At 47.4% G+C, this 24,094-nt stretch overlaps 1 protein-coding gene across 3 annotated transcripts in view; it reads left to right on the top strand.

Moving 5' to 3' along the window:
* The first annotated feature begins 10,372 nt into the window (after positions 1–10,372).
* The window catches only part of RAB11FIP1 (RAB11 family interacting protein 1), a 38,956-nt gene continuing 25,234 nt past the window's right edge, over positions 10,373–24,094 (top strand). For 2 of the 3 annotated variants that reach the window (XM_034965943.3, XM_034965944.3), the window contains exon 1: positions 10,373–10,924. In XM_034965943.3, the coding sequence (XP_034821834.2) occupies positions 10,554–10,924 (371 nt within the window). In that variant the 5' untranslated portion in view covers positions 10,373–10,553. The remainder of the gene's footprint in view (positions 10,925–24,094) is intronic. The other variant, XM_034965945.3, reaches the window with a different exon arrangement.

Raw genomic sequence — 24,094 nt, 5'->3', positions numbered from 1 at the left:
ATGTGGAGAAACTGGATCTCAAACATTGGTGGGAGTATAAATTGCTATAACCTCTTTAGAAAATTGTTTAGCAATATCTCTTAGTGCTGAACATACACCCACCCTGTGATCCAGCAATTCCATTCTTGGGTGTGGGTGCACACTTATGTCTATGCACTGAAAGACAGAGGAGAATTTAGAGTGATTTCATTCCCCATACCCCTGTATTCGCTTCCTGTGGCTGCTGTCACAAATTACCACTAACTTGGTGGCTTAAGACAACAGATGGCCGGGCGCAGTGGCTCACACCTGTAATCCCAGGACTTTGGGAGGCCAAGGCAGGAAGATCACCTGAAGTCAGGAGTTCAAGACCAACCTGGCCAACATGGTGAAACCCCTGTCTCTACTAAAAATACAAAAATCAGCTAGGCATGGTGGCGGGCACCTGTAATCCCACCTACTTGGGAGGCTGAGGCAGGAGAATTGCTTGAACCTGGGAGACGGAGATTGTAGTGAGCTGAGATTGTGCAACTGCACTGCAGCCTGGGTGACAAAGAGAGACTCCATCTGAAAAAAAAAAAAAAAAGGCAACAGATATTTATTCTCTCACTGTCAGTTCTGGAGGTTGAAAGTCCAGAATGAAGGTGTCAGCAGGGTTGAACTCTGTCCAGAGGCTCTAGGGAGGTGTTGTCACTCGTGTCCTCTGGCTTCTGGTGGCCTTGGGCATTCCTTGGTTTGTGGATGCATCAGTCTTATCTCTGCCTCCTCCTTCTCAGGTCTTTCTCCTCTTGTTTGTGTAGTCTCGCTCTGCCTTGTTATGTTAGGACACTTGTCACTGGAGTGAGGGTCCTTCTGGATAATCCGAGATGATCGTGTCATATCAAGGGCCTTAATTTAGTTACATTGGCGAAGACTCTTGTTTATATATATATATATATATATATATATATATATATATATATATTATTTATTTATTTTAGAGATAGGGTCTTGCTATGTTTCCCAGGCTGGAGTGCAGTGGCTGTTCACAGGTGTGATCCCACTACTGATCAGCACAGGAGTTTTGACCTGCTCCGTTTCCAACCTGGGATGGTTCATCCCTCCTTAGGCAACCTGGTGGTCCCATGCTCCCAGGAGCTCACCGTATTGATGCTGAACTTAGTGCAGACACCAAATCAACCTAGTGCCCTACAGCCCAGAACTCCTGGGCTCAAGCAATCTTCCAGCCTTAGACTCCTGAGTAGCTGGGACTACAGGTGCATACCACCATGCCCCATGAGACCCTTATTTCTAAACAAGGTAGCATTCACATGTCTGAGGATTAAGACATGGACATATCTTCTGGAGAGCCATCGTTCAGTCCACTGCAGGCCCCAGACTACAAATAACATGAATGTCTATCAGCTTTAGAATGGAAAATAAATTGTGGTATATTCATACCATGGAATACTATAAACCAATATGAATGAAAAAATTACTGCTACAGGAACTGCATTAGTGAATCTCATAAACATAATGCTGATTGAAAGAAGCCAGACTGGCCGGGTGTGGTGGCTCACGCCTGTAATCCCAGCAGTTTGGGAGGCCGAGGTGGGTGGATCACCTGAGGTCAGGAGTTTGAGACCAGCCTGGCCAACATGGTGAAACCCCATCTCTACTAAAAATACAAAAATTAGCCAGGCATGGTAGTGTGTGCCTGTAATCCCAGCTACTCAGGAAGCTGAGGCAGGAAAATCGCTTGAACCCAGGAGGCGGAGGTTGCAGTGAGCTGAGATTGTGCCCCTGCACTCCAGCCTGGATGACAGAGCAAGACTCTGCCTCAAAAAAAAAAAAAAAAAAATGCCAGACCCAAATGTCTGATAAATGTCTGATTCACTTATGTTCAAAAATGGCAAAACTAAGCTGGGTGAGGTGGCTCACACCTGTAATCCCAAGTACTTGGGAGGCTGAGGTGGGAGGATCACTCGAGCCCAGGAGTTTGAGGCTGCAGTGAGCTATGATTGTGCCTCTGCACTCCAGCCTTGATGACAAATGAGAGCCTGTCACTTAAAAAAAAAAAAAAAAAAAAGCAAAACTAATGTATGAAGATAGAAATTAGGACAGGGGGTTGGGCGCAGTGGCTAATGCCTGTAATGCCAGCACTTTGGGAGGCCGAGGTGGGCAGATCATGAGGTCAGGAGATCGAGACCATCCTGGCTAACACGGTGAAACCCCGTCTCTACTAAAAATACAAAAAATTAGCTGGGCGTGGTGGCAGGTGCCTGTAGTCCCAGCTACTCGGGAGGCTGACGCAGGATAATGGTGTGAACCCGGGAGGCAGAGCTTGCAGTGAGCTGAGATCGTACCACTGCACTCCAGCCTGGGCGACAGAGTGAGACTCCATCTCAAAAAAAAAAAAAAAAAAAAGAAAGAAAGAAAAGAAAGAAAGAAATTAGGACAGGGGTAACTTTTGGAGGGGAGGGGGACTGGGAAGGACTCACAGGCAGATTTCTGTAGGTGCTGATACTATTTCTTTACCTGGGTGGTGAAAATTCACCAAACCAAACATTTTGGTACACTTTTTCTGCATAGGATGGCTATAATACATTTTTCTTTTCATCCTCTTTCCTTTATTATAACTATGCTACATTTTAATGAAGTTTATTTTTAAAAATCTTGTTACTGGCTGGGTGCAGTGGCTCACGCCTGTAATCCCAGCACTTTGGGAGGCTGGGGTGGGCGGACCACCTGAAGTCAGGAGTTCGAGAGACTAGCCTGGCTAACATGGTGAAATCCCATCTCTACTAAAAATACAAAAATTAGCCAGGCATGGTGGTGCGCGCCTGTAATCCCAGTTACTCAGGAGGCTGAGGCAGGAGAATTGCTTCAACATGGGAGGTGAAGGTTGCAGTAAGCCAAGATCGCATCATTGCACTCCAGCCTGGGCAATAGACTGAGACTCCGTCTAAAAAAATTTTAAAAATATGTTACTGTACAGGTGTGAGCCACCACGCCTGACCTATGATGAACAGATATATTTTTAGCATCAGAAAAAAAAATATATATGTATATATACATATTGATGGCTGCTGCCCAGGCTGTAGTGGAGTGGCACAATCTCAGCTCACTTTAACCTCTGCCTCCTGGGTTCAGGCGATCCTTGTGCCTCAGCCTACTGAGTAGCTGGGATTACAGGCACCCACCATCACAGGCTAATTTTTATTTTTTTTTAGTAGAGACAGGGTATTGCCATGTTGGCCAGGCTGGTCTCAAACTCCTGACCGTAAGTTATCCACCCTCCTCGGCCTCCCAAAATGCTGAGATTACAGGCATGTCCAGCCAAAAAATAATTTTTAAATTTAAAAATAGGGATGGGGGGTCTCACTATGTTACCCAGGCTGGTCTTGAACCCCTGAGCTTAAGGGATCCTCCCACCTCAGCCTCCCAAAGTGCTAGGATCACAATCAAGAGCCACTATGCCTGGCCTAAACCTTGTATTTTAGAAAGCTAATTATACAGGGTGTAGTGCTAAAGGTGGCAAGGATTGAATGGACAGATGCTGAAGCTTTGCAAGTTATTTGTGTCTGTTCTACTTAACTTGAACTGCCTTCTATTTACAAAGAATCAGGAGAACTAGAAATGGTGGTACAAAGGTGAAGTACTGGCCTGGTACTGTGGCTCATACCTGCAAGCCACTGATTTGGGAGGCCCAGGTGGGAGGTCGGCTTGAGGCCAGGAGTTTGAGACCAGCCTGGGCAACACAGTGAGACCCCATCTCTACAAAAAATTAAAAGTTAGCCAGGCATAGTGGCACACAGCTGTAGTCCCAGCTACTTGGGAGGTTGAGGCAGGAGGATTGCTTGAACCTAACAGGTCAAGGTTGCAGTTAAGGTAGGAGAATAGGGAATCAGGGTAACTAAGGGTTAAGGCATAAGCAAAAGAACAACAGGTGCAGCCAGTTCTAGGCAAGATTAGGCAACATCCAGGCCACATCCTCGCTCCTCTGATAACACTTCAGACTCCGATTGGTTGCGTGCCAATCCTTCATAGGGTGTAACCAATGGAGGCCTCTAAAGGGCACCTGGGGTGTTACCAAATTCTCTTATCTTAATAAAAACCCTAAAGAACATTGCAGTTGGGGCTCTTGAGCCGCTTGCTAGAGCCTGCTCCCACTCTGTGGCATGCGCTTTCACTTCAATAAATCTGCGCTTTCATTGCTTTTTCCTTTTGTTGCTTTGTGTGTTTTGTTCAATTCTTCATTCAATGAGTCAAGAACCTGGACAACTCACAGTCAAGACTTCCTATCCGATAACACAGTGAGTGATGATTGCATCATTGCACTCCAGTTTGGGTGACAGAGTGAGACCCTGTCTCTAAAAACAAACTAACAAACAAAAAACCAAAACAAGAAACAAAGGTGAGGTGCCCGTTTCCTGCTTTTGAGATGATACCAAGTGAATAAAGCAAGTCCTGAATAAAGCATAAGAAATAAGCTAGGAAACAGAAGCAATCTGGCTAGGAGAGGCCTAAAGGAAGGATTTGTGCAGTGGGAAGGGAAGGAAAGGGGTGCACATTTTCTACTACATTGTGTTTGTGGGATCCAGGGGTCTTCTTTGAGGGGACCTGACAAATTGGAAAGACAATACCTTTGCATTATCTATAACATAAGCTTTGTTCAACAAAGCCGTGCTCTTAACACGGTTGCAGGGGAAATGGTTAGCCACTTGCCTGTTGAGATCATTTTCTGTCCGGTTTTCTGTCCATGCTGAAGGCTTGCATGTCATTTATGGATCTTCTACTTACCTTGAACTGCCTTCTATTTGCAAGCAATCAGGAAAGCTAGAAATGGTAACACAGAGGTGCCCTACTGGCCGGCACGGTGGCTCGTGCCTACAAGCCACTGCTTTGGGATGCCGAGGCAAGAGGATTGCTTGAGCTCAGGAATTCAAGACCAGCCTGGGCAACATAACAAGACCCCTGTCTCTACGATAAAATTTAAAAAATTAGCCAGGCATGGTGGTGTGTGCCTGTAGTCCCAGCTACTTGGGAGGCTGAGGCAGGAGAATTGCTTGAACCCAGGAGTTTGAGGCTGCAGTGAGCTGTGACTGCAGCACTGCGGGGACTGCAGTGAGTCTCAGTACAATGTGTTTTGCCTTGGTAAAGGGGAGAAAACAGCTACCAAGGTGCCTGGGCCATGGTTTCAACCTCCACATTGCCACAGCTACTGGGGCAAGGGAAAGAGAACCCGATGTCAGGCACTTTGACCTCCCTTCTTCTCACTGACCCCCCAAGGCAAGAAGCCCTTGCTCCTCAAACCTACAACTGAAAGGTGCCCATGGCCAACCAAGTGGGCAGGAGGCTGAGGCAGCTGGACACGGGGAAGCCCGAGGGCTGTTTAGAGCCAGGTGAGTGAATCACCCTGTGTGGACATTTGTCACCACACCCCAGAGTCTGAAGCAGAGCAGAAGGTCAAGGAGCCATTTCCAGCCCCTTTCTGCTCCTCCATGGGCTAGCACAAGAGCCCACCTGGAGTCCCCAGAGATGGTTTCTGAGCTAGTGTCCCTGCAGCAGGGGGATCAGGGACACTGAAGGGCTCTAGGGGAGTGACTGTCAGGAGGATTCTCTCCCTGGAACCCCTTTTCTCCTCTTCCCCAGCGTGGCCCCAGGGACTCTCTTATGGAAGAGGTGCTTCCCGCTGGTCTAGACACAGCCCTGCCTTCTCATCAGCTCTAACTGCACAGCTCGGCTGCCCAGGGCCATCCAGGTGGCTGGGAGTCCTGGCACTCTCTGCTCTGCTGCTTTTGAAGGAGGACAGGTGTCTCACCTGTCCAGTCTAACCTGCCAGGCTTGTCCATGTGCTCAGGGTTGATTGAAACTCTTCCTCTTTCAGTCCAAGCTGGAGGCAGGGCAGGATGGGAGGAAGGAGCAGCCTTCCTGTTCTGCCGCACCCTGGCTGCGGGAGGTATTTACAAACACTCCTGGAACTCAGTGACCCTGCACGGGTTCAGCCGGCCAGCATAGCCTGGCCTTTGGGAGTGGGGAGGAGCGGCCACGATGGAGTCTTCCCAGGGCCAGTGGGGAGCCAGGGGCCTGCAGGGTGCCTGCCTTGTCACTGCCCTTGTTGTTGTCCCTGTGCATCCCCCAGCCTGGATTCTGGGTCTGGAAAATTGGGAGAAGACAGAGGGTGACTCCTGGGCAGAGTCATGGGAACAACGTGCTCTGGGCTGGTGGAGGGGAAAAAACAGCCACCAAAGCAGCTGGAGGCAGCAAGGCACACCTGGTGCTGGGGCTCCGGCCTCTTCCTTCTCTGAAAAATTTCCAGTTCCTGCCTTGGGAAGCCCCCACTCCTTTGAGCTAACCCCTGCCAGTGGTCAGTGTCTGATGAGAGTGGTCTAGATTTCTCCTGGGTGGTGAGGCAGCTGTGCCTGCCTCCAAACTACCACATCTGCTTTCACCAAAGTCTATTTGTGTCTCACAGAAACTCAAACACATGAGGTCACAGGTGCTTCCCCACCCTCTTTGTCCTCTAATCCTTTCCATGGGTGGAAGACATGCTTTGTTTCATACTCAGCTGGGGAGGCTGTCCAGCTAGGTTTTATGCCTTGTTCTCTTTATTGGGGGAGCAGCACTAAAAATGTGAGTGTTGGAGAGGAGGGGGAACTAGAGCTGAAAAACTTCCTCCCAGGCTGAGTTGTTTGTTTGTTTGTTTTTAAAGACAGGGTCCCACTCTGTTGCCGAGGCTGGAGTGCAGTGGTGCAATCATAGCTCACTGCAGCCTCGAACTCCTGGGCTCCAGCAATCCTCCCACCTCAGCCTCCCCAGTAGCTGGGACTACAGGTGGACGCCACCACACTCAGCTAATTTTTGAAGTTTGTTTTATAGAGACAGAATCTCAGTATGTTGCCCAGGCTGGTCTTGAACTCCTGGGCTCAAGTGATCCTCTAGCCTTGGCCTCTCAAAGTGTTGGGATTACAGGTGTGAGACGCTGTGCCCCACCTCCCCAGGTCAGTTTTGAACTGAAATCTATGACTTTGTCCAGCTGGCGTGTAGTAGAACATTGGACAGGTAGGATAATCAAGAGGAAAGTGTATACCCTCTTATTTAATTCAGTACCAACTTAGAAGAGACTCCAAGATGGGGAAGGGGTAGGCAGATTGGGGCAGAAGGCAGACAATCCTCAGGTGAAAATGAATGAAGGCATCTGGCTGTGACCTGCCTGCCAAGCTGTTGGCTGCTGGACTCCTTCTTCTCATACCTCCCTTGCAATTTGAGAACAGCCTAACCAGGTCACTGCTCAAAGTTCTCTGAAGGCTGGCTCCCCTGGTCTCACACTGTGGCATAAACTCCTTAGCCTGGTGTTCATGGTCTGAGTGCAGCCTGTCTTATTTCTGTCTTATTTCTACCACTCATTCTCAGTGGCCTCCTAAAGCATCCTACATTCCAGCCACAATGGGGTATGTGAAACCTGGAAACGCCACGACTCTCTGGTCCCCATATCTTCGTGTAGGCTGTTCTCCTGTTCTCTCCTGAAATGCTCTTCTCATATGTCTCCTCCTGTTTCTGTCAAATCTGATATATCCTTCAGGGCCCAGCTGAGCCCCTCCTACTTCACAAAAATCCACCAACTTACAGAAATCGCTCTCTCCTCAAAACACCCAAAGCATCATAGTAATCAGGACTTCCTTTAGATGATGCTGGAGTGCCTTGGAACTGAGTCTCATTCAGCTTTGTGCCCTTGGTAGCACCTGGCACATGCCTGGCACAAAGTAAATGCTCAACAAATCGTAACAGGGTCTCGCTCTATTGCCCAGGCTGGAGTGCAGTGACATAATCATAGCTCACTGTAGCTTCAAACTCCTGGGCTCCAGTAATCCACTCACCTTAGCCTCCTGAGTAGCTGGGACTATAGGTGCGCACTACCATGCCTGGCGAATTATTGGTTTTATTTTTTATCTTTTTGTAGTAACGAGATCTTGCTGTGTTGCCCAGGCTGGTCTTGAAGTCCTGGCTTCAAGTGATCCTCCCACCTCAGCCTCCCAAAGCACTGGGATTACAGGTATGAGTCACTGCATCTGGCCTCAAGAAGCCTTTATGGAAATTAACTGAGTCATAATGTTGAATGAGTACAATGGATCATCCAGAAGGGAAAATGGCACCAAAACAACACAGTTCTGTTAGGCTTTCTTGCCCCTTCTATGCCTGCTGGCTTCTTTCCCCCACTCCTCCCATCATCGTTACATATTTCCAACATGGCCAGGTGCAGTGGCTCACACCTGTAATCCCAGCACATTGGGAGGCCGAGGTGGGCAGATCACTTGAGGTCAGGAGTTCGAGACCAGCCTGGCCAACATGGTGAAACCCCATTTCTACTAAAAATACAAAAATTAGCGGGCATGGTGTCGTACATCTGTAATCCTAGCTACTTGGGAGGCTGAGGTACAAGAATCGCTTGAACCTGGGAGGCAGAGGTTGCAGTGAGCTAAGATTGCGCCATTGCACTCCAGCCTGGGAGACAGAGCAAGACTCTGTCTCCAAAAAAAAAAAAAAAAAAAAAAAGAAAAAAAAATATTTCCAACATACTAAACAGGCCTTTCTCACACTGCAGCTGCCCTCAGTTGCAAACCTGAGGCATACCTCTGTCTTCTAATTTCCTACATGGTAAAAGGAAACACTTGGTCCTCATGGTTGGCCGACTTAACCTGCAAACTCTTGAGTTCAGTAGCACTTCCCGGGTACCTACTGTGCACCCAGGTTTGTGCTGGAGGCTGTGAAGGAGACAAGTTGAATAAGTCACTACCTGGTCCCTGCCCTCAGCAGGGCATAGGAAGTCAAACCTTGGAGAAATATGAGTGAACCCTTGCAGTGGGAGGTTGGCAAAGACAGTCAAGGGTACAACGTAAAGGCCTGGAGGTAAAAAGTGTCTGGGCTACAGGTTTGTTTGTTCGGGAGATAGAGGAGAATGAGGTAGGGTGGGGTCAAAATGGAGTACCTTGAAATCTCTGTTCAGTCCGAAGGTAATGCGGTTGCTGGTGAGGCAGCCAGCAGGTTAGTGAAGCAATGTGCAGTGTGAACCAGAGGGAGGAGAGCCTGGAGATCAGAGGGACACGAGTAGCCATCCAAGATTGGGGTTCTGTGGATCTGGAAGAATCAAGAGATGCACTGAACAGCTGTTTGGGAGTCAGGACACTGGGATCCCAGTCCCAGCTCTGCAGAGGGACCTTGGACATGTCACTCCTCTCTTCTGAGTCTTTCCTTAACTGTAAAACTTTAAAACCTTCCAAGTGACCTTTCCAATCTGATGACTCAGTTAAACAGTTGAGCCTTTGAACTAGGACCTGTGAAATGAAGGGAAGCAGCCGATCTATTAGGCATTTGGAACAAGAAAGGGACTGCCTGGGAGCCCAGGGATAGAGGCAGGGAGAGACTAAAGAGGGCCTGGCAAGGGAGAAATGGGGAACTGCGGGCTGGGGGCCTGCCACTGTCCCGATGTTTGATTTGGCAATCCCATTTTCAGTTCCTCCTTTCTTCCCTTTTTCTAACTCAGCCTCGCCTTATCTGGTGGGGGGAGGGCAAAATAGGACACTCCCACATTGAACTCATGCCCCCCAGGATACCTTCCCCTTTTCCGGCCCTCACAAGGTCCTCACCTTCCTCTGCAGCTGCCTTCCTCCAGAGCAAGGCTTTCCAGCGGGAGAAGTAGAAAGCACAGTGAATTGGGTGGGCATCTTCCTTAGCACCCTCATAGTTACCAACTTTATTTTTTTGAGACAGGGTCTTGCTCTGTTGCCCAGGCTGGGAGTGCAGTGGCACGATCTCGGCTCACTGCACCTCGACCTCCTGGGCTCGAGATCCTCCAGACTCAGCCTCCCAAGTAGCGGGGACCACAGGCGCTTGCCACCACTCCTATCTAATTATTTTTAATTTTTTTTGTAGAGATGGGGATCTGGCTATGTTGCCCAGGCTGGTCTCGAACTCCTGGGCTCAGGAGATCCTCCTGTCTCAGCCTCCCAACGTGCTGGTCATGGTTATTTACTGAGAACTCACCATGAGCCAGGCACTGGGCCAAGAACTGTAATGCATTATTATTATTATTTTTTACAGCAATCCTAGGAGGTGATTGTCAGGTGAAGAAATTGAGACTTGATGTTAGGTAATCCGCGCAAGGCCACGACTGGCGATGTGACCCTGGAAATGAGGTCTGACTTCCAAGTCAGTGCTTCGACCAGCTCCTTCCCGCCGTGCGACCTTTGGCAGCTGGGGACTCCATCCGTCACCTACCACCTCTCAGATTAGATTCTCGATGCGCCCGCCCCTGCGCACGTGATCCCCTGCCTGCCTGGCCGCGCCAGCCCCGCCTCCGGCGCCCGGGTGCCCGGAGCTGCCCGCGCTGCTGAGGCCGGCGGGGCGGGGCGGGGCGCGGCGCGGCGCAGCAGGTGGAGCAGGCGGCTCGGGCAGGGGCGTGGCCTTGGCCGTGAGGGGGCGTGGCCTGGAGGGGGTGTGGCCGGAAGCCTTAAAGTGGCCTGGTCGCCGGGGCGGGCCGTGGAGGCCGCCAGTCGCGGCGATCTTCTCCTCGCTTCTGGAGTGTTATCGTCACCATGTCCCTAATGGTCTCGGCTGGCCGGGGCCTGGGGGCCGTGTGGTCCCCAACCCACGTGCAGGTGACGGTTCTGCAGGCGCGGGGCCTGCGGGCCAAGGGCCCCGGGGGCACGAGCGACGCGTACGCGGTGATCCAGGTGGGCAAGGAGAAGTACGCCACCTCGGTGTCGGAGCGCAGCCTGGGCGCGCCCGTGTGGCGCGAGGAGGCCACCTTCGAGCTGCCATCGCTGCTGTCCTCCGGACCCGCGGCCGCCGCCACCCTGCAGCTCACCGTGCTGCACCGCGCGCTGCTCGGCCTCGACAAGTTCCTGGGCCGCGCCGAGGTGGACCTGCGGGATCTGCACCGCGACCAGGGCCGCAGGAAGACGCAGTGAGTGCGGGCGGGGAGGGGAGGGCCCGGCCTGGGGGCGCGGACCCCTCCGGCAGGGCGGTCTGGGCGCTGGACCCTTCGAGAGTAAGCCGGGCAGCAGCGGGGAAGGCCTTTCGGGACGGAGCCCTCGGCCGGTGCTGGTGTTCTCACCTGGCTTCCCCTTCTGCGGCTGTCCCGCCCAGCTCTGCCAGCTTTGGGTCTTTTTGGAAGAAGGGGCCGTATCTGGGGCGCTTTTTTTTTTTTTTTTTTTTAGACAGAGTCTCTGTCGCCCGGGCTGGAGTGCAATGGCAATGGCACGATCTCAGCTCACTGCAACCTTCGCCTCGCTGGTTCACGTGATTCTCCTGCCTCAGCCTCCCGAGTAGCTGGGATTACAGGCGCGCACCACCACGCCCGGCTAATTTTTTTTTTTTTTTTTTTTTTTTGAGACTGAGTCTCACTCTGTCGCCAGGCTGCAGTGCAGTGGCACGATCTCGGCTCACTGCAACCTCCGCCTCCTGGGTTCAAGCGATTCTCCTGCCTGAGCCTCCCGAGTAGCTGGGACTACAGGCGTGCGCCACCACGCCCTGCTAATTTTTGTATTTTTAGTAGAGACGGGGTTTCATCAGATTGGCCAGGATGGCCTTGAACTATTGACCTCGTGATCCACCCACCTCGGCCTCCCAAAGTGCTGGGATTACACGCGTGAGCCACCGCGCCCGGCCCGCCTGGCTAATTTTTGTATTTTTAGTAGAGACGGGGTTTCACCGTGTTGGCCAGGCTGGTCTCGAATTTCTGACTTCAGGTGATCCGCCCACCTCGGCCTCCCAAAGTATTGGGATTACAGGCGTGAGCCATCGCGCCCGGCCTGGGGCGCTTTTGAATCTGCAGGACGCCCCTCAGCGTCTGGCACACAGTAAGCACTAAGTGAATTTTAGATGAATTCCAACTATACGTGGGCAGGTGCCTTCTTCTTACTAGGGTGGTAGCCCGTGTCTGATACTCGCCTTCGCTTGGGTGGAAGGCCTCCTGGGTATTTCACTGAATAGAAGAACACTTCGAGCCGAGAATGACTGGGCCAGGGCGCAGGGCAGAGGAACCGGAGGCATGAAACCAGCTGACACCCCCACCCTAAAGGCTAACCCCGGGCGCAACGCCTTTACAATGCGGGGCGGGTGGAGGTTGGGGGAGGGGAATGGCGTTTGCCGGCTGTCACATGACTTGCTAACCCCTTCCCCTACCTCATACTTGCCTAGGGGGTTGGTGAAGAGAATTTGCCCCTACAGAAAGAATGTTACAACAGTGTGGTGTGTGCCCTGGGCCCCATGTTAGTAAAGATTTCTCCAGGTTGGAAGGAGCCCGAGTGGGCCCTTGACGGAGCAGAACTGGGCATTGTTTCCTTTTGGAGTTGGTAGAGTTCTTCTCTCTGGTCCTAATCCTGGTGGATGTCTGCTCGCCCGTAGCTCCCAAAGATTGTGTCAGGTTATTTCACTTCTGCAGTAAAAACTGGGCAAAAACCATTCACTCCATGATATTACCGAATTATTTGTTTCACAGGTGTTCGGAAAGGGCAGTGCTTCACCCAAAGGAACGTTTGATTATGTTCATCTAGTATGCCAAAGCTAGCCTCGATTAGCTTAGCTGGTTACTTTGTTAGATCTTAAATACACAGGCCAGTCAGTTAGCACCGAAAGCCTATAGTTTAGGAAGCACACTGATTTGCTTTGTGTGTTTTAGATATACATAGCCTTTTAACTTTCCCTTGTGTGGGAGACAGGAAAAGCCAGAGGGTTTGTCCTCTGGAGGCTCCCTTTACTGTGGGGTGAGTTCCATTTCAGCATGTAGGCTTGCAAATGGAATATTTGATGATGCAAACTTACCTGGCCAGAGATGAATAGGCATTTCTGAACTCACATCAGATAAAACTAGCCTTGATGTGAGGATGGATGGGGTATCTCACAGCATCAATTTACAAGCCATAAGGTGAGCAGTGTTTTTGCTAAGGAGGGGCTGCAGCAATGCTGATCTTCCATCTGATTAAATGACACTGGGGGTGTTGGGTTGGCTTCCCTTCAGCTTCAAATGGGTGCTGTTGGCCATCCGTTGTCTTGTGCCATCCCAACATGTGTGTATTCACTTCCTTCTCTGCCACCTGTTTCTTATGTGGACATTTTATCCCCTTGAGAGGTAGATCACATCTCCCTGCCAGAGATGGAGATTCCAGAGTCCTGGGTCCAGTGCCCACAGCAGCCCTGACTCATTGTTGGGCTTCTCTGTCCCTAAACACCCAAGTTTCTCTATTTGTAAATAGAGCATGTTGCCAGACTTAATTGATGTTTGTAAGATGTTTCTGGGTTCCTGGATTAATGGGGCCAATGTATCCAAGAAGTGATTGAAAAGGTTGGTAACTGCTTTGTGAGAGATTGAAACCTTGAGCTCTCTTTTTTTCAGGAAGAGTTCAGTCTCTGCATCTTCATTTTTCTTATTTTATCCAATGTAACCCTAAACCTATACAATAACTCCCACCTATTATGTGAACTGATTACCACCTAGTCACAGTATTGACTTCCAGGAAAATGGTGCTTAGTTGATTTTTTTTTCTTTCTTAAAATAACTGCAAAGGAAGGCTTCTTTGCATCTCTATGGGTAGATGAAATTTCCACTTTCCATCTACAACTTTCTGGGACTTTCCAAGGTGCCAAGGGTGCTGTCTGATGCCCTGGTGCCCAAGATAGCTGAGATTTAAAGAATAAGATATGCATTGAAAGGTGGAATTTTTTTTTTTTTTTTTTGAGATGGCGTCTCACTCTGTCCCCCAGGCTGGAGTGCAATGGCGTGATCTCGGCTCACTGAAACCTCTGCCTCCTGGGTTCTAGCAATTCTCCTGCCTCAGCTTCCCGAGTAGCTGGGATTACAGGCACCCGCCACCATGTCCGGCTAATTTTTGTATTTTTAGTAGAGATGGGGTTTCACCATGTTGGTCAGGCTGGTCTCGAACTCCTGACCTCAGGTGATCCACCCACCTCAGCCTCCCAAAGTGCTAGGATTATAGGTGTGAGCCACCGTGCCCGGCGAAAGGTGAAATTTTAACAGAAGGAAATGAGGTGTGCTAGAAAAGTCATTTGAACGGGTGATTAATGGTTTGACTCCATTTCAGACTTAAGAAACAAAAGCTAAAATCTTGGTCTGTAGATTGTGTGTGTGTGTGTGTGTGTCTGTCTGTCTGTCTTTGTCTTAATCTCTAGCAAAGAAGAGTTGCTGCAACAGAGTATGACTTTTTTCTTGGGTCCAGAAGCTGAAACTCAAGGAGTTAAGAGCTAACTGTGCAAATATTTCCATTTGTTTTCTTGATAAGGCCCCAGTGTCATTTATTTAGAGTCAAGATGTGATGACATACACTCTTAAAACATCAGAGGCTAACATATAAATAGGATATATCTAGTAGGGAAGAATGTGTGGCCCATTAGGAAAAATTGAAATGAATTGACTTTGCACTTACACATCTGTTAAGGACCTGGGGTCTTAGTGGGTCTCAGATAAATGGGAATCGGCTAAGTACTGTGACTGCAAAACAGACATGAATCTAACAGGTAGAATCGGGTGACCAATATGAGGGATTCTCTGCTCAACTCTCTAGTCTCATATAGTTTGGGACCCTAGACTGATAGAAACCTTTTTAGGAGGCTAGACATGGTGGTTCCTACCTGTAATCCTAGCACTTTGGGAGGCCGAGGCAGGAGGATCACTTGAGCTCAGGAGTTCAAGACCAGCCCGGGTAACGTGAGACCCAAACTCTACCAAAAAAAAAAAAAAAATATATATATATATATATATATATATATATATATATGTATATATTGGCAGGCACCTGTAGTCCCAGCTATTCCGGAGGCTGAGGTGAGAAGATCATTTGAGCTCAAGAGTTAAAGGTTAGGGTGAACTGTGATCAGGCTACTGCACTCCAGCTTGGGCAACAGAGTAAAAGCCTGTCTCTAAAAAAAAAAAAAACATATATATATATGGCTGGGCGTAGTGGCTCATGCCTGTAATCCCAGCACTTTAGGAGGCCAAGGTGGGTGGATCACCTGAGGTTAGGAGTTCGAGACCAGTCTGGTCAACATGGTGAACCCTGTCTCTACTAAAAACACAAAAAATTAGCTGGACGTGGTGGCAGGTGCCTGGGTGCCTGTAATCGCAGCTACTCGGGAGGCTGAGGTAGGAGAAATGCTTGAACCCAGGAGGTGGAGGTTGCAGTGAGCTGAGATCGCACCACTGCATTCCAGCCTGGGCGACAAGAACGAAACTCCATCTCAAAATATGTACGTATGTGTGTGTGTATATATATATATATATATGTATATATATATGTATTTATGTATATATAAATCAAAATGAAAAACCTTTTTGGATACTAAGAGCAACAAAATTTAGGGAAGTAATTTCTTAAGTATAGATTAAAACAAATATTTATGCAGCCTGGTGACTAGAAGGCTGTTGTGTAACTAAACACCATGAAACTTAATATTGCGATAGTCCTCCCCACATGAAGAGAGAGTGTGAGTGATGAAGGGCCATGTTCTTATATCTATTAAAACTCAAGAGGGAATTTGGTTGCATATGAAAGGACTTAGGTATTATAAAGGGTTAGATACTTGGAAGAACTGCAAGTTTAATAAGATGCTGAAATAAGTTGCCAACAGAAATGTTGGTTATTAAAAAAAAGAAAAAAGCAAGGGCTAGATAGTTGTTTTTCTGGGAGAGTTGGATGCAGAAAAACGACATAGATGACCACAGAGGTCCATAATCCACAAATTATAAGCAATGGGTGTTTGTTTTTATACCTTTAGGTTTCCTAAGAACATTTAGATTTTGCTTAATAGGTTGGAAAATTCGAGTAATGTTATTACTGATTACATTTTTCTTTTCTTGGAATTTCCCTTAAAGATAATATTGAGCCTTACTGGAAACCTCCCCAGGTCTTTCGAAGCCACAGTCCCCTCCCACTCTAGTGTAGGAAACTGAGATAGCTCAGTGCTCAAGCCTGAATTCTCTGTAGGTTCTAGAATAAACAACCCTAAACTGCGTATAACAAAGGAATGAAATGACTAAAAAGGATGAGAGTCCTTCAGAGTTGTTCTGGTGACATGGAAGATATTCCCTCATGGTTTTTTTTGATGGTATTGTTTATGATTTCATTTGTAAGACATTCAGTTAGTATGGAGAAAGTTCTACCTGCTTTTTTTCCATCTTCTTGTTTCTAAAGTTTATCCTTTTTTTTTTTTTTTTTGGAGACAGGGTCTCACTCTTTCCCAGGCTGGAGTGCAGTGACATGATCACAGCTCACTGCAGCCTCGACCTCCTGGGTTCAAGCAATCCTCCCAGCTCAGCTTCCCGAGTAGCTGGGACTACAAGGGTGTGCCACCATACCGAGCTAATTTATTTTTTGGTTTTGTTTTTGTAGAGATGGGATCTCACTATGTTACAGGCTGTGCTTGAACTCCAGGGCTCAAGCAGTCCTCCTGCTGTAGCCTCCTGAAGTGCTGGGATTACAGGTGTGCGCCACCTTGCTCAGCCTCATCCATTCTTGTAGTCAATATTTTTTAATGCCTACTATGTGCCAGGTGCTAGATATACAGTGTAAACAATGGTGAAGAAAACAGGGATGATCCCTGCTTTCAGGAAGCCCAGAGCCTTGTAGGGGAGTAGGCATTAAACGAATGAACATGTAATCTCAGCACTTTGGGAGGCCGAGGCGGGCGGATCACCTAAGGTCAGGAGTTCGAGACCAGCCTGGCCAACATGGTGAAATCCTGTCTCTCCTAAAAATACAAAAATTAGCTGAGTGTGGTCGTGTGCACCTGTAATCCTGGCTACTTGGGAGGCTGAAGCAGGATAATTGCTTGAACCCAGGAGGCAGAGATTGCAGTGAGCCGAGATTGCTCCACTGCACTCCAGCCTGGGCTATAGAGTGAGATTCTGTCTCAAAAAAAAAAAAAAAAAAAAAAGAACTCACAAATAAATAATCATATATTGTGGTAAGTACTGTGGAGAAAGAGGACAGGGTATTATAGAAGAAAAGGGCAGGAAGGACATGATTTAAAGAAGGAGATTGCAGGTAGCCTCTCTGAGGCAGAGAGCTGAAGAAAGAAGAGGAATTTTTCTAGTGAGGAGTGGAGGAAGGGGGCCTGGTGGAGGAGTAGCAGCCTGTGCAAAGGCCCTGAGGCAGGAATACCTGGGAAGTGGGGGCGTGCTTGTGTAAGATGAGGCTGAAGAGGAAGGTGAGGCTTTACTTAGGAGGAATGGGAAGCCACTGAGTGTTAAAATTAAAAGCAGTGGGGGCTGGGCACAGTGGCTTACACCTATAATCCCAGTACTTTGGGAGGCCAAGGTGGGTGGATCACCTGAGGTCAGGAGTTTGAGACCAGCCTGGCCCAACATGGGCTCTACTAAAAGTACAAAAATTAGCTGGCCATGGTGGCGGGCGCCTGTAATCCCAGGAGGCTGAGGCAGGAGAATTGCTTGAACCTGGGAAGCAGAGGTTGCGGTGAGCTGAGACTGCGCCATTGCACTCCAGCCTGGGCAACAAGAGCAAAACTCCGTCTCAAAATAAATAAATAAATAAATAAATAAATATAAATAAAAGTAGTGGGTTGATACGGTCCAATTTATTTGTCAGAGATCACCGTGGCTCTTGGGTAGAGAATGGATTTGAAGCTGGCCTAACCTAGAATTGGACAGACAAAATGGGAGGCTGTTGCAGTAATCTAGATGGTGGATGGTGGTGGCTTGGACTAGAATGATGTCCAAGCCACCTGTGGAGGTGGACAGAGGTGGGTGGATTTAAGAAATATCTTGGAGGTTCGACTGACCTGACATATGATGGATTGGATATGGTAGGGTGAGAGGGAAAGAAAGTAATAAGAATGAACACATAAAATCAGGAGAGCTTGGTGTTGAAAGTGAACCAGGAAGTGGCAGCTGCTTTCTTTCCCTTACAGTCACTGTGATACCAGGGTGAGGTCACCATTACAAAGACAGCTTTGGGCTGTGACACCTGTGAGTGGAGATTTCTGTTGGAGATTTCTGTTGAAGTGAATTACTAGGAAATGCCATTGAAACCAGGGCGTGTATGTATGTGTCTGCAAGTGATTACCCACTCAGTACCGCCAAGTCTTTGTCTTGTAACAGCAGAGCTGCTGTGATCTCATTGATGTGCTGTCACACAGCAGATGAAGTCACTGCTTTAAGGGATATAGGACTAAGAAAAGGAGAACATAATATATAACATTAGTAAAGTTAGACCCATAAATGAAAAAAAAAATTCTCAAGTAAGTGAACCAGTTAAATGTTTTTTGCATTACGAACTGTAAGCATAGAAAAGAGTCTTGTGCCTTTCTCATTTTACTTAAACTGCCTTTGGTTACAAAGACTTCTATTGTATTTCTGTAACTCCCATCAGAGGAAGGTTTTTATAAATAGTATCTGATATGTCATTTTAATTGTAGTTATTAACTAAAAAATGTTATAATTACATTACAAGCAGTCCACATGCTTATTAAAATGCCATCAACTCTAACATGTATTTGCTGACATTACTTTTCCTATCCCTTAACAATAATCTTAGACATCCATTAAGATACTATGGTTTTCATTGCTATACGCCCTGGAAAATTGTGCTTCTTACCCTATACTTTTGAAGGAGGGACAGCTAGCTCTGGCTTAGCTCCAGAAGGATTAAGAAGGTCTAGCCTTGAATAGAGAGAGTGATGGGAGGTCATTTTAGGCCTTATCTTCATCTCAGAGCACTTCCCTAGGTGGCCTTTGGTTCTGGGTCTGGCACAGATCTCTAGACCTAAGGGTCTCTGAATTACAACAAAATTAACCCCCAGACCCTTGTATTGGCAAAGAGAGAGGTTTTGCTCTCCATAAGATGTCCTGGTTCAGATCTCATGCCCCAGCTGGCTCAGGAGGAGACCAAGCCTGACTTTGCCCTGTTTTCCTCTGGGACAGGGACAATGTCTGTTGTGTCCTTTGCTGTGTGACCCAGCGTAGGGGCTCAATAAACGCGTCTGTGAGGGAGGGAGTGGTTGTGGTTCCTGTAGGCACAGGGCAGGCAGTAAATTGCCTGGGTGAACGTGGAGAAGCATTTAATCTTATGTTTAGCCTGGTAGATTACAGACTGGGGATGTCCGAAGTATGAAATCAAAGCTCTGCTTCTTTCGGTTTCCCAGTTTGGGCTATGGCTTTGTGGTCAGTGCCCTTTTCTTTCTTTCTTTTTTTTTTTTTTTTGGCAGAATTTTGCTCTTGTTGCCCAGGCTGGAGTGCAATGCCTCAATCTTGGCTCACTGCAACCTCCGCCTCCCAGGTTCAAGCAATGATTCTCCTTCCTCAGCCTCCTGAGTACCCTTTTCTTCTTGAAGAAGCAGGTTACTTTCTGCGGCTTGCTGGCTAATGATGCCTGTGGCAAAGGAGGCAGTTTTCACCACTAATGAGACAGAAATTCCTCTCCTGCAGGGAGACGATTGTTGATAATCTGTTAGAGGAAAATCAAGGGCTTTAGTCTCCAGGGTGTTCCTGGGGGACACATTTAGGAATGTGCCTGTGGAGAGAAAAAAGGCAATGGTAATTAAGTATCTTTTCCTGAATGCTGGCCTTTGAATGGAGTAGAGGGAAGGCATTTATAAGAAATCCCCAAAAAATATTTCTAGAGGTGTGACTGCCACTTCACTTTTTAAAAAGGACATGGCTAGCGTCTAGGTAGAACAATTAAGGCCTCTAGAAAGCCTGGTCTAAAGAGGCCTCTGGTTATTATAAAAGAATGGGCATCCTGTGTGAAATACAGTAGCAGTCGACTGGGGCCCCAGATGTTTCTTCAGTCTGCTCCTTTCCCATGCAGAGAACTGTGACATGTGGTTCACCAAAATAGAACTTTTCATTTTTACTAATCATTTGTTATTAAAACAGGATTTAGAAATGCTTTGGTGAGGCCAGGCTCATGCCTGTAAATCCCAGCACTTTGGGAGGCCGAGGTGGGTGGATCACTTGAGGTTAGGAGTTCGAGACCAGCCTGGCCAACATGGTGAAACCTTGTTTCTACTAAAAACACAAAAAATTAGCCAGGTATGGTGGCGGGCACCTGTTATCCCAGCTACTCAGGTGGCTGAGGCAGAAGAATCACTTGAACCTGGGAGGCAGAGCTTGCGGTAAGCCAAGATCCCGCCACTGCACTCCAACCTGGGTGACTCTGTCTCAAAGAAAAAAAAAAAGAAATGCTTTTGGTGTAATTATTTTCCCTTCCTTTGGACTTACCTTGCTTATGGAATAAATCATAGATACTCTGCTTCCTTGCCAGGAACTCTCATGGCAAGAAGTATGGGAGTTTATGTGGTGAGGAAGGGCTGAGTGTTCTCTGATGTCAGTCATGCTGAAGTTTGTTTTCTTTTGTCCTGGTTAAGGGGTGGTGAACCAAACTATTGCATTTTATTTTTCCATTCTTAAAGTCTCTGTATGTGAGGACCCCATGGTTGCCACAAGACAATATTCTTTGACAGAACAAATAAATGCATCAGTGGCATTTACATTTGAGCAAGAGGTGAGATACTGGATTTGATGGTAGAATATTAACATATGTGGCTTTTTGAGATAGGATCGAGCTTTGTAAAGAATTGGTAAGTCATGATGATGGGTGTGGTAGACTTAAATGTTTAAAAATGAGTTAATTTTTCTAATTCTTAGAGAATTGTTAAGATAAAGATGCTTGGTATTTCCTTTAGTCTTCACCTACAAGAAATTTAGTATTGCCCTCCACTTAGAAGACCTATCTTGATTCATAGACTTAATTATGCCATCTTGGCCTATTTCTGAGAGTTCGAGGGCCCTCTGTTTCTTGTCTCTTTCTTTTCTGTGTAGAAACCCTGAAGGGGTCCATAAGGATCATGACATCTCTCAGTAAGTTGCGGAAAGTAAAGCCAGGCGCGGTGGCTCATGCCTGTAATCCCAGCACTTTGCGAGGCCGAGGCGGGCAGATCACGAGGTCAGGAGATCGAGATCATCTTGGCTAACACGGTGAAACCCCGTCTCTACTAAAAATACAAAAATTTAGCTGGGCGCGGTGGCGGGTGCTTGTAATCCCAGCTACTCAGGAGGCTGAGGCAGGAGAATGGTGTGAACCCGGGAGGTAGAGCTTGCAGTGAGCTGAGATAGCGCCACTGCAGTCCGGCCTGGGCAAAAAAGCGAGACTCCATCGCAAAAAAAAAAAAAAAAAAAAAGTTGCAGAACGTATACACTGAGGGGCTGGGTGCAGTGGTGGCTCATTCCTGTAATCCCAGTACTTTGGGAGGATCACTTGAATCCAGGAGTTTAAAACCAGCTTAAGCAACATGATGAGACCCTGTCTCTACAAAAAATAAAACATTAGCAGAGTGTGGTGGTGCATGCCTGTAATCCTAGCTACTTCGTAGGCTAAGGTGGGAGGATTGCTTGAGCCTGGGAAGTTGAGACTGCAGTGAGCCGTGATGGCATCACTGCAGTCCAGCTTGGGCAACAGAGCCCGTCTGAAAAAAATGAAAACAAATACATTTTTTTTTTTTAAAGAAAGTACACACTGATCATGGTTTGTTAAAAATTTTATATATCTTTTAAGTTTGGAAATGTAGCTAGGTGTGGTGGCTCACGCCTGTAATCCCAGCACTTTGGGAGGCCAAAGGGGGCGGATCACCTGAGGTTAGGAGTTTGAGACCAACCTGGCCAGCATGGTGAAACTCCGTCTCTACTAAAGATACAAAAATTAGCTGGGTGTAGTGGTGGGCGCCTGTAATCCCAGCTACTCAGGAGGCTGAGGCAGGAGAATCACTTGAACCCAGGAGGCAGAGGCTGCAGTGAGCTGTGATTGCGCCACTGCACTCCAGCCTGGGCTACAGAATGAGACTCCGTCTCAAAAAATAGATAAACAGATACATAATTTTGGAAATTATATAATACAAACCAATTTTGGAAGTGAGTCATTTCTGTTCCCTTCAAATGCAAATCATTGTTATTTATATTTGGTCGATAAGTTAGGGTGGTTAGTAATACAGTGTGTCAAAACTGTTAAAATCCTAAGTTCCCTTTTGAGAATCACCTGAATGGGTAGATAAACTATGGCATATACCCACTTCACGGAATATCATTTAGCCATTCAAAATTATAAGTTTGACGATTATAAGCCAGTAATGTATAATGCACTACAAAGAAAATTGCATATGTACAGCTAAGTAGGAGTTATAGCTAAGACTTATGGCCAGGTACTGTTCTAAGCACTTTGCATACATTAAGCCATTTAATCTTCCTAACATTCTTATGAGGTGGGTGTTCCTAACCCTGTTTCAGAAGAGGATCATGTCCCACAGAGAGGTTAAATATCTTGCCTAAGGTTTCTCAGCTGCTAGTTGTTAAAATGTATGGGAAAAAGACTTAAAGAAGATTTATAAAAAGGCAGTGGTCAGATTAGCATGGGACTGAGTCCATTTTTGCTTTTTTTTTTTTTTTTTTTTTTGAGATGGCGTCTCACTCTGTCACCCAGGCTGGAGTGCCGTGGCGCGATCTTGGCTCACTGCAACCTCCGCTTTCCAGGTTCAAGCAATTCTCGTGCCTCAGCCTCCCGAGTAGCTGGGATTACAGGTGTGTACCACCACACCCGGCTCATTTTTGTATTTTTAGTAGAGGCGGGGTTTCACCATGTTGGCCAGGCTGGTCTCGAACTCCTGACCTCAAGTGATCTGCCCGCCTCGGCCTCCCAATGTGCTGGGATTACAGGCGTGAGCCTCCATGTCTGGCTGTCATTTACCAGTTCTTAGAATTCAGTGTGGTGGCTACAAACAGCCTTTCCATGCTGCTGGAGTGGCTGTTTTGGGAATTAAGGTCAAAAAAACGAGCCATGACCTATTTGCCAGTCTCATGATTTACGAATTTTTCCAAGTAGCTGACAATGGGCAGAGGGCAAGGTCTAGGGAGGCAATGTTGGCTGATGGGTAATTCTGTGTTCAGAGTTAGGTTATGATGACTAGCTACCTTCTTCAATACCAGCGCTCGTTAAACTGCATAGCTTCTGGAAGGTACACAGCACAGATGTTTTATAGGTCATAAACATTTCTGTCTGTTTGCTGTGCATTGCTTCTAGGTGACCAGAAGAAGAGACTGGACGTTTTACCCATATGCAATCACTCCTTTTCAGATCCTTTTTAAAAGATGTTCTCAGCTGCTAACTACATGATTTGCAGCCTGATTTTTTATTTCCTGGGGAAGACAGTTCATGAACTGCTTTTAAAATTTCTTCATCTAAGAAAGGTTGTGTGTCCTCTGTCCCACACTAGGTCAGGGGTGGTTCTGTTCTTCCTGCTTCTTTCCTCACTCGAGGCCATCATCCCCTGTGTCATGATGCCTGGTTAACGTGGAGATGACTCATGCTATAAGTCAGGATTGGGATTTTGTATAGCCAAGGAAGTAGGCAGTCCTCACCGAACCCGGAGTCCAAACTGGATACAGAAATGATGATCCCTTGAAATTAACACTGACACATGTAAAGTGTGGAGGTAACCCAGAGAGCTGGTGGTCCTCCTTGCCTGGCCTTTCCTGGAGACCTGTGTTTAATACGGGGATGCAGTATTTATTCACTTCCTGAACAGTCCCTAGATAGGTGGTTCTGATAGCCTGTTGGGGCTTAAATGACCTGAAACCTTATTTGTATGTGAGTCATTATTGTGATGAAATTGTGTACTTCAGCAAGAGTTTTACCTGTAATTAATTTCTCTCATGCCTGAAAGTTAGAAAGTTGGAAGCAGTTGCCCCAATGTAACAAATGCTTTGTGATCTTGAGTGAGCCTGTTCCCCATCCCATTGCAGGGTAAGCTTTTTAGTCCTCCTCATTCTCTGTATTTCCAGCGTCTGGCATGTAAAAACGTTGGAACTGAATCTCCGAAGGCATCATTTCTCTGCATATGTCTGCTCTCTGGAATGTTCTAAAGGGAAAAAACATGTTTGTTTCAGCTGCAGAAAGATTATTTTTGAGACATACCAGTCAGTCCTTTACCAGCGTAATCGTGAATATCTGCAGGGCTGCACGGGAAGGCTTTTCATTTCCCCATAGCAAGAGCCATGCTGCCCTGACCCTGCCACATTCCGACAGAAGGCCCCCTGGGATCAGCTCTGGGTATG

This window comes from Pan paniscus, chromosome 7, assembly GCF_029289425.2.
Source record: "Pan paniscus chromosome 7, NHGRI_mPanPan1-v2.0_pri, whole genome shotgun sequence".
Lineage (NCBI taxonomy): Eukaryota > Metazoa > Chordata > Mammalia > Primates > Hominidae > Pan > Pan paniscus.
This window is presented reverse-complemented; position numbering and strand designations above follow the sequence as displayed.